Below are 13,383 nucleotides of genomic sequence, written 5' to 3' on the forward strand. Positions count from 1 at the left end.
AAGAAAATTCATGAGTGGGGCTGGGGATGTCACTCAGTTGCTGGAATGTTCGCCTACCATCCGTGAAGCCCTGGGTGTGGTCAAGCAATCCTGTAGTATTAGCGCTTGTCAGATCAAGGCAGGAGCATCCAAAGTTCAGTCATCTGCAGGTACTTGAGCTACATCAGACCGTGTCCAACAAACCAAACAAAAACAGTCATGGCCAAGATTGAAAGAAGGGTGTTAAGTGCAAAGTCCGTGGAGGGATAAGTGACCTACTTTAGATTGTTGGTTTATTTTTATAAAGTGTAACACAGTAGAGCAGATTGTGTTGTTTAGCTTTTAAGTTAGCTGTTGCTTTCTTTGGCTGTAAGAAAATTGGCCTTTGAGGTTCTGAATCTTCCTCTTACTGAAAGAGATCCATCTATGACCCCATAAAATGAGAAGTTAATTTCTGTTTCAGAGACAGAAGAAATGGGCGATGAAGAAGTTTTCTCCTGGCTAAAGTGTGCAAAGGGGCAGTCCCATGAACCAGAAAACCTCATGCCTACACAGATCATCCCTGGCACAGGTAATAAAAAAGTGTTATGTCCTTATTTGTTTTGATTTTGTAGTGATGAGTATTGAACTCTTAGCCTTCTTACGTGCTAGGTCAACATTTCACCACAGAGCTTAAATTTTTATTTGTTTACTTACTGTGTGTGTGTGTGGGGGGGGTTGTCTGCATGTATGTTTGCCTCTTGCATGCCTGGTGCTCATGGAGGTCAGAAGAGGGAATCAGATCCCCTGGAACTGGAGTTACAAAGGGTTGTGAGCCACTGTGTAGGTGCTGGAAATTGAACCCTTGTCTCTATAAAAGCCATCTCTTCAGCCCCATTGTTTTAGCAACTTTTTCCCTTAATTTTTCAAAGGGTTATTTTTATTATGTCTGTGTGGTATGTCTGTTTGCAAGTACCCATAGAGCTCAGAAGTAGGGGTGGGGGGCATCAGATGCCGTCCCTGGAGCTGGAGTTACAGGCAGTTGCTAGCTACCTGCCTTGAATGCTGGGAACTGAACTCAGGTCCCCTAGAAGAGCAGGAAGCACTGTTAACTGCTGGTTCACTCTAGGCCCTGTGTCAGCCTTTCAGACTGGCCTGAAACTCACTATGGAAGCAGGCTTCTTGCAGTTAGGATCCTCTTGCCTCCCGGTCCTAAGTACTGGGATTATAGGAGTCTGCCACAACATGCTGTTTTCTACGGGCTGGGATGACCCCAGCGCTTCCCGCAGGCTAGGGAAGTACTCAGCCAACCAGGGTCACATCCCCAGCCCACAGAAAGTGATTTTCTGTAGCACAAGCAGGCCTTTAACTTGGGGCCAGTCACTGGATCTATTGCTGTGAGAAAGCTCCTGGGAAAAGCCACTTCAGGATTGTATTCACAGTCAGGGTCCAGAAATGAAATGCTGGTATTGGGCTTGCTTTTCCTTTTTATTCAGTTTGGGGCCTCAAATCCTACTAATGTTGCCACCCACGCTGATGATGGGTCTTCCCTCTTTACTCAGACCTTTCTGGAAATATGCTCAGCACACCAGAGTTGTGTTACCATAGTGATTCTAAATCCGATCACGCTGACGATGATCAACCTCACACTAGACTTCTGGCTTTAAACTTATGAAACTCTAGCTAAGGGGCTGGAGAGAGGTGGCTCGGTGGTTAAGAGCACTTGCTACTCTTACGGGAGACCCGGGTCCAGTTCTCAGCACCTACATAGGACAGCTTACAACCACGTATAACTCCAGTTCCAGGGGTCCAGTTTCCTCTCTTGGCCTTCAAGGGCAACCAGGTATGCATATAGTACACATACATACATGCAGACATTCAAGTGAAATAAAATCAAAACAAACAGACCAACAAACGTATTTTCTGGGCAGTGGTGGCACACGCCTTTAATCCCAGCACTTGGGAGGCAGAGCCAGGTGGATCTCTGAGTTTGAGGCCAGCCTGGTCTATAGAACAAATTCTAGGACAGCCAGGGCTACACAGAGAAACCCTGACTCAAAAAAACAAAAATAAAAAAATAAATATTTTTTAAAAATTTAACTGAGAGCTGCCATGACGCTTCATAATTAGACTTCTAGAAGCAGAGGCAGGAGAGGAGATTTCACTGGATTGGAGGCCACCCTGGCTCCATAGTGAGTTCGGGTCAAACAAACAATAATAAACAATCATAAAAGTACCCAGCTGGGGGATGGGAAATTAGCTCAGAGCAAGGCCCTGGGTTCTCTGCTCAGCTTGCAAGGGGATTTCCAGCTGAGCATAACCAAACCCTTGCGTCTATGAAGATGGCAGCTGTCTTGACAGAGGAAGGACCGCTCGTGTTGGGTCATAATCCCAGTTCACTGCAGCAGTTCCTCCTCAGGAGAGCAAAGCCAACCTGGGTCCACGGGTACTGTCTCCAAACAAAGCCGGAGCCTTAGTCCACGTGCAAGTGTGCTTACCGTGTGCTCACCGTCTCCTCCTCCTCCAGCGCTGTACAACATTGGAGACATGGTGCATGCTGCCCGGGGAAAGTGGGGCATCAAAGCAAACTGCCCTTGTATTAGTCGGCAGAGCAAGTCGGTGTTGAGACCCGCTGTCACCAACGGGATGTCACAGGTACAGTGTGTGGGGCCACAACTGAGACGGGCTGGGTTTTTTCTTCCTGCCTGCCTCCCTCCTTCCCTCCCTCCCTTCCGTTTTTTCTTCCTTCCTTTCCTTCTTTCTTTTTAAAATTTTATGTAAGAGTTCGTTCCAGAAGGGCAGTACTGGGGCAGGCGGGGTGGTAGAAGGGTAAAAGCGGGTGGGGGGTGGGCCACAACCAAAAGTAAGTGTGTATGAAAAGGCCATAGGGCCTGTTATTTTATATGCCAGTTAAAACAAAAAGTAATGCTTTCAATTTAAAAGGAAAAAACGACTTAAGAAATATCAGTCCCTGCTACTCAGGATGTGAGGTGACGAATTGTGAGTTTTGAGGCTCCTCTGGCCAGTGTATCAAGACCACATCTCAGGAGCCAAGTCAGAACAACAAATCAGAACCATAGTCTGCCGCTTACGTTTGAGCTCTTAATCCCCCAATGGATGAGTGCTCTGCGTGTACACCTACCTGCACTTGCCAGAAGAGGGCGTCAGGGGTTTGAGTCTTACCCGCTTTGCTTTCCACAGAACCATATGAACTGCCACGCACTGTAGACTCGGTAGATGTATGTGGAGTTAGAGAATGGATGAAATAACAGTGTCTGAGACAGTCCCGGGTGGTTCTTCCCGGGCTGCAGACAGCCATGGGTAGTCAGGTTGAGCTTTCTCTACCCAAGCTCACCCTCTGCAGTGCTAACTGGCACTCTCGGCTTCCGGGAGAATCCCAGCGCCGCCTTCAACTAACCCTCCAACCTTGGGTGTTTCAGCTTCCCAGTATAACCCCTAGTGCCTCTTCTGGAAACGAAGCTACCTTCTCAGGCGGAGGCGGAACCGCAGCGGTAACAAATCCAGAGCCGGACCAAGTTCCCAAAGGCACCGGCACTGACAGCAGGTCTGAGGAGCCCCTAAAAGCAGAAGGGTCTGCATCCAATAGCAATAGTGAACTAAAAGCCATCAGGCCCCCGTGCCCTGACACGGCCCCTCCCTCCTCTGCCCTGCATTGGTTGGCGGATTTAGCAACGCAGAAGGCTAAAGAAGAAACGAAAGGTGAGATGAACCACCTGAGCCCTGGCTGTGGAAGCAGCAAGCCTTGGGTTTTTAACTGACGTGTAACTATGTCCATTTGGAGAGGTGCCACTTGCTTTCTCTGGCTGAGCACACAGCATGAGGGAGAAAGTGGAGCAATCCTGGTCCTTACCTAGAACTTCTCCTCAGTCAGAGTCGAGTTAGTTCCTAGTGAGCTTCCCTCCTGGTGTGTTTCTACAGCCAGAGTTGACAGACAGACTTAGAAAGCGGTTTGTTTTGAACCGTCTCAGCTGGCCTTGAAAGGGGCAGCTTGTTGTTTTGTTAGTTTGTTTTTCCAGACAGGGTTTCTCTGTGTAACCCTGGCCATCGTGGAACTCTCTCTGTAGATCAGGCTGGCCTTGAACTCAGAGATCTGCCAAGCAGCCATTTTAAATGGACTTTAGAACCCCCTGGGAATTGTTTTTTAAATGCACATTCTTTCACCCACTTAGAACCATTCATTAAGTTAGAATTTCTTGAGATAAGGACTGATCTCCATTTTTAATAAGCATCACTGATGATTCCAGTTCAAGAGCTCTGGAGACCCACTTAGACTGTCTTAGAAGATAAAAGGTAGATGAGAAAAAAGGAATTTTGTGATCCAAACATAGACAAGAAGGAAGAAGTAGAGAATGTTTCTGTATCCCTGAAACCTGTGTTCATAGCTTTCAGCCTTGTCACAGACGATTATAATCCTGCACAGTTGCGGGGGCGGGGTGGAGTGGGCTGGGGGCGAGTCTCCCCTCTTCCCACCTAGCACTGTTGGGAGAGTAAGTGTCTGCTGGCTATTCCTCCCTGTCTAATGCTCTCTCCCTCTGTGTTCTTACAGAAGCAGGGTCCCTGAGGTCGGTGCTCAATAAAGAATCCCATTCACCCTTTGGGCTGGACTCATTCAACTCCACTGCAAAAGTCTCTCCATTGACTCCAAAGCTTTTTAACAGTCTGCTACTGGGTCCCACTGCCTCCAACAGCAAAACTGAGGGTTCTAGCCTTCGAGACCTCCTTCACTCTGGGCCCGGAAAGCTTCCTCAAACCCCCCTGGATACAGGCATACCTTTCCCACCTGTCTTCTCTGCGTCCTCAGCAGTAAGTGTCTGTCTACAACTCTAGCCTTTGGTGTTCTTTCGTGAAAAAACTGTCACGTGTCTAGATGATTGAGTCAGAGTATCTTGGTGACTGTGTTCTTTACATGGTCAAGCCAACAAGATCTCTTTTAACGTTGAGTCGTGGGAATGTTTGAAGTCAGTAAAAATTAAGGCTTAGTGGGTAAACATGCTCAGTATGATGACCTAAATTCAATCCCTAAAACCCTCAGTGGAAGGAGAGAACTTCCCTACTGCTAAAATTTGTTCTTTTACTCTACATGGTGCCATGGAAAAGCACCCATTCATACAGATCTCTCGATCTCTCTCTCTCTCTCTCTCTCTCTCTCACACACACACACACACACACACACACTTTTTTTTAAGGAAGTTAGTAAAAATTGAAGTCTTCCTTTTTGGGGCTCCATCAGAAAGTTATTACATTGATCCACTTGATTTTCTTGCAAACACTCGATTTTTTGTAAGCTGAGCGCTGCATTCTTAGTGTGCTCTGTTGGATTCAACTCTCTAAAACATCCAGGATAGCCCCTGATCTCCTACCTGTGCGCCTACTCTTCCCTAATGTTCTTCCTTGGTCAGTGGCTGCTCTGCCCTTCTGGTTGCTCATCCCCAAGTTGGAATCATTTGGAACTCTCCTCTTACAGTTCACACATCGTTTGTCAGATGTTTGTGTACCACATGCATGCCTGTTTCCCTCAGAGGCCAAAAGAAGTCATCGATCCCCTGGAACGGTCCTGTACATCCAGTGCTTAATGTGTAGTTAGGGATGACTTTGAACTCCTAATCCTCCTGCCTCTACCTGCCAAATTCTGAGAGTACATACCTGTGCCAGCACACCTGGGTTTTTGCTACAGTCCCACCCTCTACACACAATTGCTTTCATAGCACTTATAATATGTTCTATTGTATTTCTCTCGCCTTTACTAAAGGCATTTTATTCACTAGTACATATCATTAGTACCATGGTGTTTGACAAGTGGTCGTTTTTTACTAAGTGCTGATGGAATATGTGAATTTTCAGAATACGAAAGTTAAAGATAATAGAAATGGAATGGAGGAGCTAGAAATGGCTCAGTGGTTCAGAGCATTGGATGTAGAGGACCTCTGTTCACTTCCTAGTGCCCACATGGCAGCTCACAAGCCTCTGTAACTTCCATTCCAGGGGATTGATGCCCTCTTGGCCTCTGAGGGCAGCAGGAATGCATGTGGTACACAAACAACATTAAACACATACATTAAAAAAGAGGTCTTCCTGGTTTCCCTTTCTCTTTTCGGGTCACCAGTGCGTGCGTGCGTGCGTGCGTGCGTGCGTGCGTGACCTAGCATTATTTCTTGAGTGTCATTTCAGAAATGTCACATGTGTATAGTTTGTTCTGCATTTGCTTTTCTGCTTTTCAGTGTATATCTCTTGTAGATTAAACAAGTACATAAATATATTTCTGATGCTATTTATGATTAATGGGTGTGCTCTGAAATCATAGGTAGTTGGATCTTTATGATATAGGTTATTTCTTTTTAGATAAGTAATTTCAAAAATATATGTTTGTACTTGCATATATCCCATTTCCTTTCCTGATATCCCCCCCCCCCAACCATTATGTGATTATGTATTTTTAGTCTGTTGAGGCAGGGTTTCACTATGTAGCCCTGGCTGGCTGGGAATGCTGTGTTGACAAGGTTGGCCTTGGACTCACAGACACCCACCTGCCATCACACCCAGAGGTATAAGTGGACAGTACTGCTTCAGACAGGATTGTCAGGTTTATAGGAGTCCTCTCTGCTGTGACTTTCCCAGGGTGCCTTCCCCTCCGGTGATTGTGAGCTTTCCTCCCATCAGCTGAAACAGGAGAAATTCCAAGTAGATGGTAACAGAGGGAGGACTGGAGAGTAGAGACCACTTTTAGAGTATGTGGTTCTCAGATGGTGATGGTTGAGATAAGTGTTCTGTGCCAGGAAACTGCTGCCTTTCTAGTACCTGAGTGGACGTTCACCTGCCACTGCGGATCATGTGCAGAGTTCATACCTCTCCTTCTACTTTGTGGGTCCCAGGAGAGAAATCAAGTCACTTTTACCCACTGATCCATCTCACCGGTCAAGAGAAAGTTTCCTAAATTAACCTTTTTAAATCAGTTATAGCATTTTATGAACTCTGTAGTCTAAATGCATGTACTTAACACAGAGTTCAATGCTAAAGATGTATTTCTCGGGTCTTAAGAGATCTTCCTTACCAGGCTTGGAGGCACACACCTCTAATCCCAGCTCGAGGCAGAAACAGGTGGCCATCCTGGTCTACAGAGAGAGTTCTAAGACTACACAGAGAAACCTTGTCTCAAAAAGACAAAACAAAAAGATCTGTACTTTCATAAATATAAGAAAATACTAAAGGTTGAGGAATTTAAGATACTAAAAATTAGTGACTTTTTGCCGTGTCCTGTGTCCTGTCCCCGTCCCCGTCCCCCCTCCCCCCGCCCCGCAATTACAGAAGACATCTTAGGAGTTTGTATGGGATTTAATTAGATAGATAGAACTTGGAACTATAACTGCGAGACAGTGAGACAGGTTGTTTTAATGTTCTTATGGTGCTGGAGTCAAGCTTACCTGAGGGTTTGTCTGTGAAGGGAGTGAAGAGCAAAGCCAGCCTACCCAACTTTCTCGACCACATCATTGCCTCGGTGGTAGAAAATAAGAAAACCTCAGATTCTTCAAAGCGGTCCTGCAACTTGACAGATACCCAAAAGGAAGTGAAGGAGATGGTGATGGGGTTGAATGTGCTAGACCCCCATACTTCTCATTCCTGGCTCTGTGATGGGAGGCTTCTGTGTCTCCATGACCCCAGCAACAAAAACAACTGGAAGATCTTCCGAGAGTGCTGGAAACAAGGCCAGGTAAGCAGAACTGACTGCTTTCTCTGCCTGCTGGTTCCCTGGCCGCCACAGCCGCCACGGAAGCCCTAGGCCTGTCTGGAAGTCTGCTGCCAGGAAGATGTATGTACTGTACGTGCATCAAAGATATCCTTGCTATTTCAAGTTGACAGTGCTTTTCAAAATCTAGGAAAGTTGGCAGTGGTGGTGCACGCCTTTAACCCCAGTACTCAGGAGGCAGAGGCAGGTGGATCTCTGTGAGTTCCAGGCCAGCCTGGTCAATAAACAGCAGTCCAGGACAGCCAGAGCTGTCACACAGAGACGCCCTGTCACAAAAAAAAAAAAACAAAATCAAGGTGATCCCTAAGAACACTTTGTGTATCTTTTAATGTTAGGTGGTACTTTGTATCTGTAATACAAAGTTGACATTTCAGTGGGTACTGAGCTGCCATTGGTGATTCTCACCTTGGGAGGAGAATCCCAAGTGTAGTGCTGGATAGGGTGAAGGTATGAGTTGGAGTAGCAGGATTCTGGGTATTTGAGTCTTCAGTGATATTTGTGATAATGTGATGGTGCGCCATGATTTTTATACTTTAGCACGTGCTTGAGGAAGGAGGCACTTAGGGAGTCACCTGTTTGCATTTTAGTGTGAGGAGATATTCCCAAAGTTGCTTTGCCATTTGTGTCTCCTCACCTCAGTACTGACAGATGCCAAGTAAGAAGTTCCTCAGTGGGTGTTCCGAGTGAGAGCCTACTGTAACCACAGAGTAGAGCCACTTCCCATTCTCTGTAGCTAACAGAGGGACTCTGTAGATTCCATACTGGAGAATAACAGTAGGTTTTCATATATTTCCTAGATTGTTCTGATGGCTTCTCTTTGTTTCCACAGCCAGTGCTAGTTTCAGGGGTCCATAAGAAGCTCAAGTCTGAACTCTGGAAGCCAGAAGCCTTTAGCCAGGAGTTTGGAGACCAGGATGTGGACTTGGTGAACTGCAGGAACTGTGCTATCATTTCTGACGTCAAAGTTCGGGACTTCTGGGACGGCTTTGAGATTATATGCAGTAAGGAACTTTGTTATCTGGTTACATAGTGACAGTGGGTAGTAAGCATCCCAATACTCGGTCCTGCGCCTGAGGTAACAGTGTCCTCTTGTCGGGAGGACCTTCTGGCTCAGCGCCCCTCTACAGCTGCACGGCAGGCCTGTGGCTCCCAGAACAGGCCTGTGGCTCAGGTAACATGGGTTGCATGGAGCTCTGTAGCACCGAGGAAGGGAGCAGGACTCCTACGAAGTGGAGACATAACACACAGCAGTGGCTGGGGAAAGCAAGCCCACTCAGCTGGCCCATGGGAAGTAGGAGCTTTTATCTCCAGAGACCCGGGCCCTAGAAGAGCAGCAGTAGGTTTATGAGAGTGTTGTCTGTCTTCTAGAGAGACTGCGGTCAGAAGATGGGCAGCCGATGGTGCTCAAACTCAAAGACTGGCCCCCTGGGGAAGATTTTCGGGACATGATGCCAACAAGGTTAGTGATTTCAGGGAATGCCGTCCTCAGAGGCCCGTGCCTGGCTGACATCAACACAACATAATCACAGACGTGAACACTGCCTCCTTTTGTCTCCCTGTAACAAGCTGAGTCATCTTTCCTGCCCTTTCTTAGGTTTGAAGATCTGATGGAGAATCTTCCTCTGCCAGAATATACCAAACGAGATGGCAGGCTCAATCTGGCCTCTAGGCTACCCAGCTACTTTGTAAGGCCTGATCTGGGACCCAAGATGTACAACGCCTATGGTATGAGGAGGGGGACAGAATGTCCCCCTGGGGGACTGCTGTTGTCATTTCATAAACAGTGATGATTGGGGGCAGGTGACAGGTGCTGGGGTACGTCATACCCAGGGTGGTTTTGAATGTTTCCTTTGTCAGTACTGATTTGTGTACCATTCATAAGCTTGTAAATCTATTAGAAACAGTTTCTTCTCACCAGGCGGTGGGGGTGCACATCTTTAATCCCAGCACTCGGGAGGCAGAGGCAGGTGGATCTCTCTGAGTTCAAGGCCAGCCTGGTCTACAGAGTGAGATCCAGGATAGCCAGGGCTACACAGAAAAATTCTGTCTTGGGGAAAGAAAGAAAAAGAAAAGTTCTCAAATTCTACTCAAGCAGACATAGTCTTAGTTTTATTCTTTAGTTTTGCTAAAACTAAAGAATGCCAAATACCTCACTATCATGCCTGTATTCTATCAAGTTCAAAAATGACCTAAAGTAAAATACTGTGAAAGTTGAGTGCTGTCTGAATGTCCCTTGTGCTGTAGGTTTTGAATTTCAAGAAAGGGGCCATTTTCTGGGCTGGAGAGATGGCTCAGAGGTTAAGAGCACTGCTTGCTCTTCCAAAGGTCCTGAGTTCAATTCCCAGCAACCACATGGAGGCTCACAACCATCTGTAATGAGAACTGGCGCCCTCTTCTGGTCTTCAGGGATACATGCAGGCAGAATACTGTATACATAATAAATAAATCTTTAAAAAAAAAAAAAAAAGAAAGAAAGAAAGGGGCCATTTTCAAGCAGTGGCTTGGTTCCGTAATGAGTGCTGGTTCTATGTGGACCAAGCTAGAAATGAGTCCTAAACTGTATGAGAGATAAAGGTGGTGCTTTAGCTGATGCTCGTTCCCTCTCCTCCCTCCTCCCTGCCCCGTCTGTTCTCCTCCTCCCTCCGGGTGCCCAGCCCCTGTACCCTGTAGTGCTAGAGATTTAACCTAGGGCCTGAGCATGTTAGCCAAAGCATTCTACCACTGCACTGACTTCTTGATAAACAAGTATACCCTCCTCTCCCAGGGGTACTTGAGCATATTTTCAGGGTTGGCACGGGTCCTTTGGAATAGCACCCCTTCACCTTTCATATTTTCCTCCCTTCTTTAGGCTTGATAACAGCAGAAGACAGAAGAGTTGGTACAACAAACCTTCATTTAGATGTGTCTGATGCTGTTAATGTGATGGTGTATGTTGGGATCCCTGTCGGGGAGGGTGCTCATGATGAAGGTAGGTTTTCTAGAAAGATCACTTTAATCACTTAGGCTTGCCCTAAGAAGTAGAGTAACTGATGCTTCTCCTCAGTCAGATACGGTGGCTTTTTCTTAAGTTCCTTCCAGGCTTCCTATGCACCTGGTGAAAATTGTTAGACAGCAGGAAATTCTAGCAGAGTGCTGCTGGTAAACCTTTGACTAGATTCTTGCCTTTCAGGGAATGTTCAAGGATGGAGCCTACAAAAAAAGGACAGAGGACTGGGGCCAGGGCACAGTGCTTAAAAGTGCACTGCCGGGCTGGAGAGGTGGCTCAGGTTAAGAGCACTGGCTGTTCTTCCAGAGGTCCTGAGTTCAATTCCCAGCAACTACACTACATGGTGGCTTACTGAGATCTGGTGCCCTCTTCTGGCCTGCAGGCAGAACACTGCCTACATAATAAATAAATAGATAGATAGATAGATAGATAGATAAGCAAGCAAGCTTTTTTTTTTTTTTTTTTTTTAAAGTGCACTGCCCTAGCCAGGCAGTGGTGGCACACACCTTTAATCCCAGCACTTGGGAGGCAGAGCCAGGTGGATCTCTGTGAGTTTGAGGCCAGCCTGGTCTACAGAGCAAGATCATGACAGGCACCAAAGCTACACAGAGAAACCCTGTCTTGAAAAACCCAAAAAAAAAAAAAAGAAAAGAAAAGTGCACAGCCCTTGGGTTCAGTTCCCAGCACCCACAGCAGGAGGCTTACAACCTCCTATAATTCCAGCTCCAAGGGATTTGATGCTCTCTAGCGCCTGTATACATGTGGTACACAAACTCACACACACGCATGTAAACAAATAAAAACAAATATTTTTTTTAAATAAGAAAGGACTGCTGGCACACTCCTTTAGTTCCAGCATGTGGGAGGCAGAAACAGGCGGGTCTCTGTGAGTTCGAGGCCAATCTAGTCTACAGAGCAAGTTCTAGGACAGCCAGGGCTATACAGAGAAACCTTGTCTCAAACCATGAAGGAAAAAAACCCAGAAAGGACTGAGCATCTTCTTGGCTTATTACCCGTATCAGCTGGAATGGTAAGTGGCAAAGGCAGGTCACGTGCACAAACAAAGCTGAACGTAGAGGTTGAGTTGTAAGTGTTTGTCAGGCAAGCATGAAGACCTAAGTTTGCTTCCCATAAGAAGCCGGGAGTGACCACGCACACCTTAAGTCCCAACACTTGGAAGGAAGAGGCAGATGGGTCTCTGAGAGATGAAGGCCAGCCTGTGTATGTGGTGAATTCCAGGCCAGCCAAGGCTACGTAGTGAGACCCTGTCATTCTCTCCGTCCACCACACGGGTCCCTGGGGTCCAGCTCAGGTCTTCAGACATGACAGCAGGAGATCACTGGGCGATATCACCAGCCCCCCAAATGAATTTTGATTCTTTCTTAAAAACAGGGTCTAGTAGAACTCCATCTGTAGACCCGGCTGGCCTCAAACTCAGAGATCCCCCTGCCTCTGCCTCAAGTGCTGAGATTAAAGGCGTGTGCCACCATGCCTAGCAAGTTTTGGTTCTTGATTCTTGTGATATGACTCAGATAGAGAAGAATGGAGCCCAAACTTGTTTTGACTGGGCATTTTCCCTAAGGTCCTGATCAGAGTGCTTACTTTACCATCACCACTTGTTCTTTTCAGAAGTCCTCAAAACGATTGATGAGGGAGATGCTGATGAGGTGACCAAGCAGAGGATTCATGACGGGAAAGAGAAGCCAGGGGCTTTATGGCACATCTATGCAGCCAAGGACGCAGAGAAGATCCGAGAACTGCTCAGGAAGGTATGTTCCTGCTGGGCTGCGTCCTCAGCTCCAGGCTAGGAGCTAGGAGCCACCAAGGTCTCTCATGTGAAGTCGCTTGGTAGTAAAGACCTGTTTAGACAAGGCATGGTGTTGGCCTGTAATTCCAGCACTTGAGTCAGGAAGATCACAGTTAGAAGGCAACGTGGATTGCATAGAGAGACCCTAGCTCAAAAAAAAAAACCCAAAGAGCTTAAGGCTGGAGAGATGGTGACTCAGCAGTTAAGACCACATGTTGCTCTTGCAGAGGACCCAGTTCATTTGTCAATCAAAATAAGTCTTTTTAAAAGGGGAGAGGGGGCTGGAGAGATGGCTCAGAGGTTAAGAGCACTGGCTGCTCTTCCAGAGGCCCTGAGTTCAATTCCCAGCAACCATGTGGTGGCTCCCAACCGTCTATAATGGAATCCGATGCCTTCTTCTGGCCTGCAGCAGTATATGTACAAATAGAGTGCTCATATACATAAAATACATAAATAAAATTTGACTAGGCCTGGTGGTGCAGGCCTTTAATCCCAACACTCTGGAGGCAGAGGCAAGCAGATCTCTTGAGTTCCAGGCTAGCCTGGTCTACAGAGCAAGTTCCAGGACAGCCATGACTACAGAGAAACCCTGTCTCAAAAGGCCAATAAATGAAGAAATAAAAAACAAAAGTATGCCGGGCGGTGGTGGCGCACGCCTTTAATCCCAGCACTCGGGAGGCAGAGCCAGGCGGATCTCTGTGAGTTCGAGGCCAGCCTGGACTACCAAGTGAGTCCCAGGAAAGGCACAAAGCTACACAGAGAAACCCTGTCTCGAAAAAAAAAAAAAAAAAAAAAAAAAAAAAAAGTATAAGGTTCTGGGTTCCATCTTCAGCCCTGCTGAAGGAAAGAGAAGGACCTGTTGGCCAAGGA

General features: G+C 46.8%; 1 protein-coding gene across 2 annotated transcripts in view; it reads left to right on the top strand.

The window, feature by feature from the left end:
• The window catches only part of Kdm3b (lysine demethylase 3B), a 66,133-nt gene that overhangs the window by 46,650 nt on the left and 6,100 nt on the right, over window positions 1-13,383 (top strand). For both annotated transcript variants that reach the window (XM_059245850.1, XM_059245851.1), the window contains 10 exons: window positions 443-550; window positions 2,486-2,613; window positions 3,399-3,678; window positions 4,526-4,782; window positions 7,418-7,684; window positions 8,550-8,721; window positions 9,089-9,179; window positions 9,315-9,445; window positions 10,569-10,688; window positions 12,336-12,475. In XM_059245850.1, coding sequence (XP_059101833.1) covers window positions 443-550; window positions 2,486-2,613; window positions 3,399-3,678; window positions 4,526-4,782; window positions 7,418-7,684; window positions 8,550-8,721; window positions 9,089-9,179; window positions 9,315-9,445; window positions 10,569-10,688; window positions 12,336-12,475 — 1,694 coding nt within the window. The remainder of the gene's footprint in view (window positions 1-442; window positions 551-2,485; window positions 2,614-3,398; window positions 3,679-4,525; window positions 4,783-7,417; window positions 7,685-8,549; window positions 8,722-9,088; window positions 9,180-9,314; window positions 9,446-10,568; window positions 10,689-12,335; window positions 12,476-13,383) is intronic.

Source organism: Peromyscus eremicus, chromosome 19 (genome assembly GCF_949786415.1).
Source record: "Peromyscus eremicus chromosome 19, PerEre_H2_v1, whole genome shotgun sequence".
Lineage (NCBI taxonomy): Eukaryota > Metazoa > Chordata > Mammalia > Rodentia > Cricetidae > Peromyscus > Peromyscus eremicus.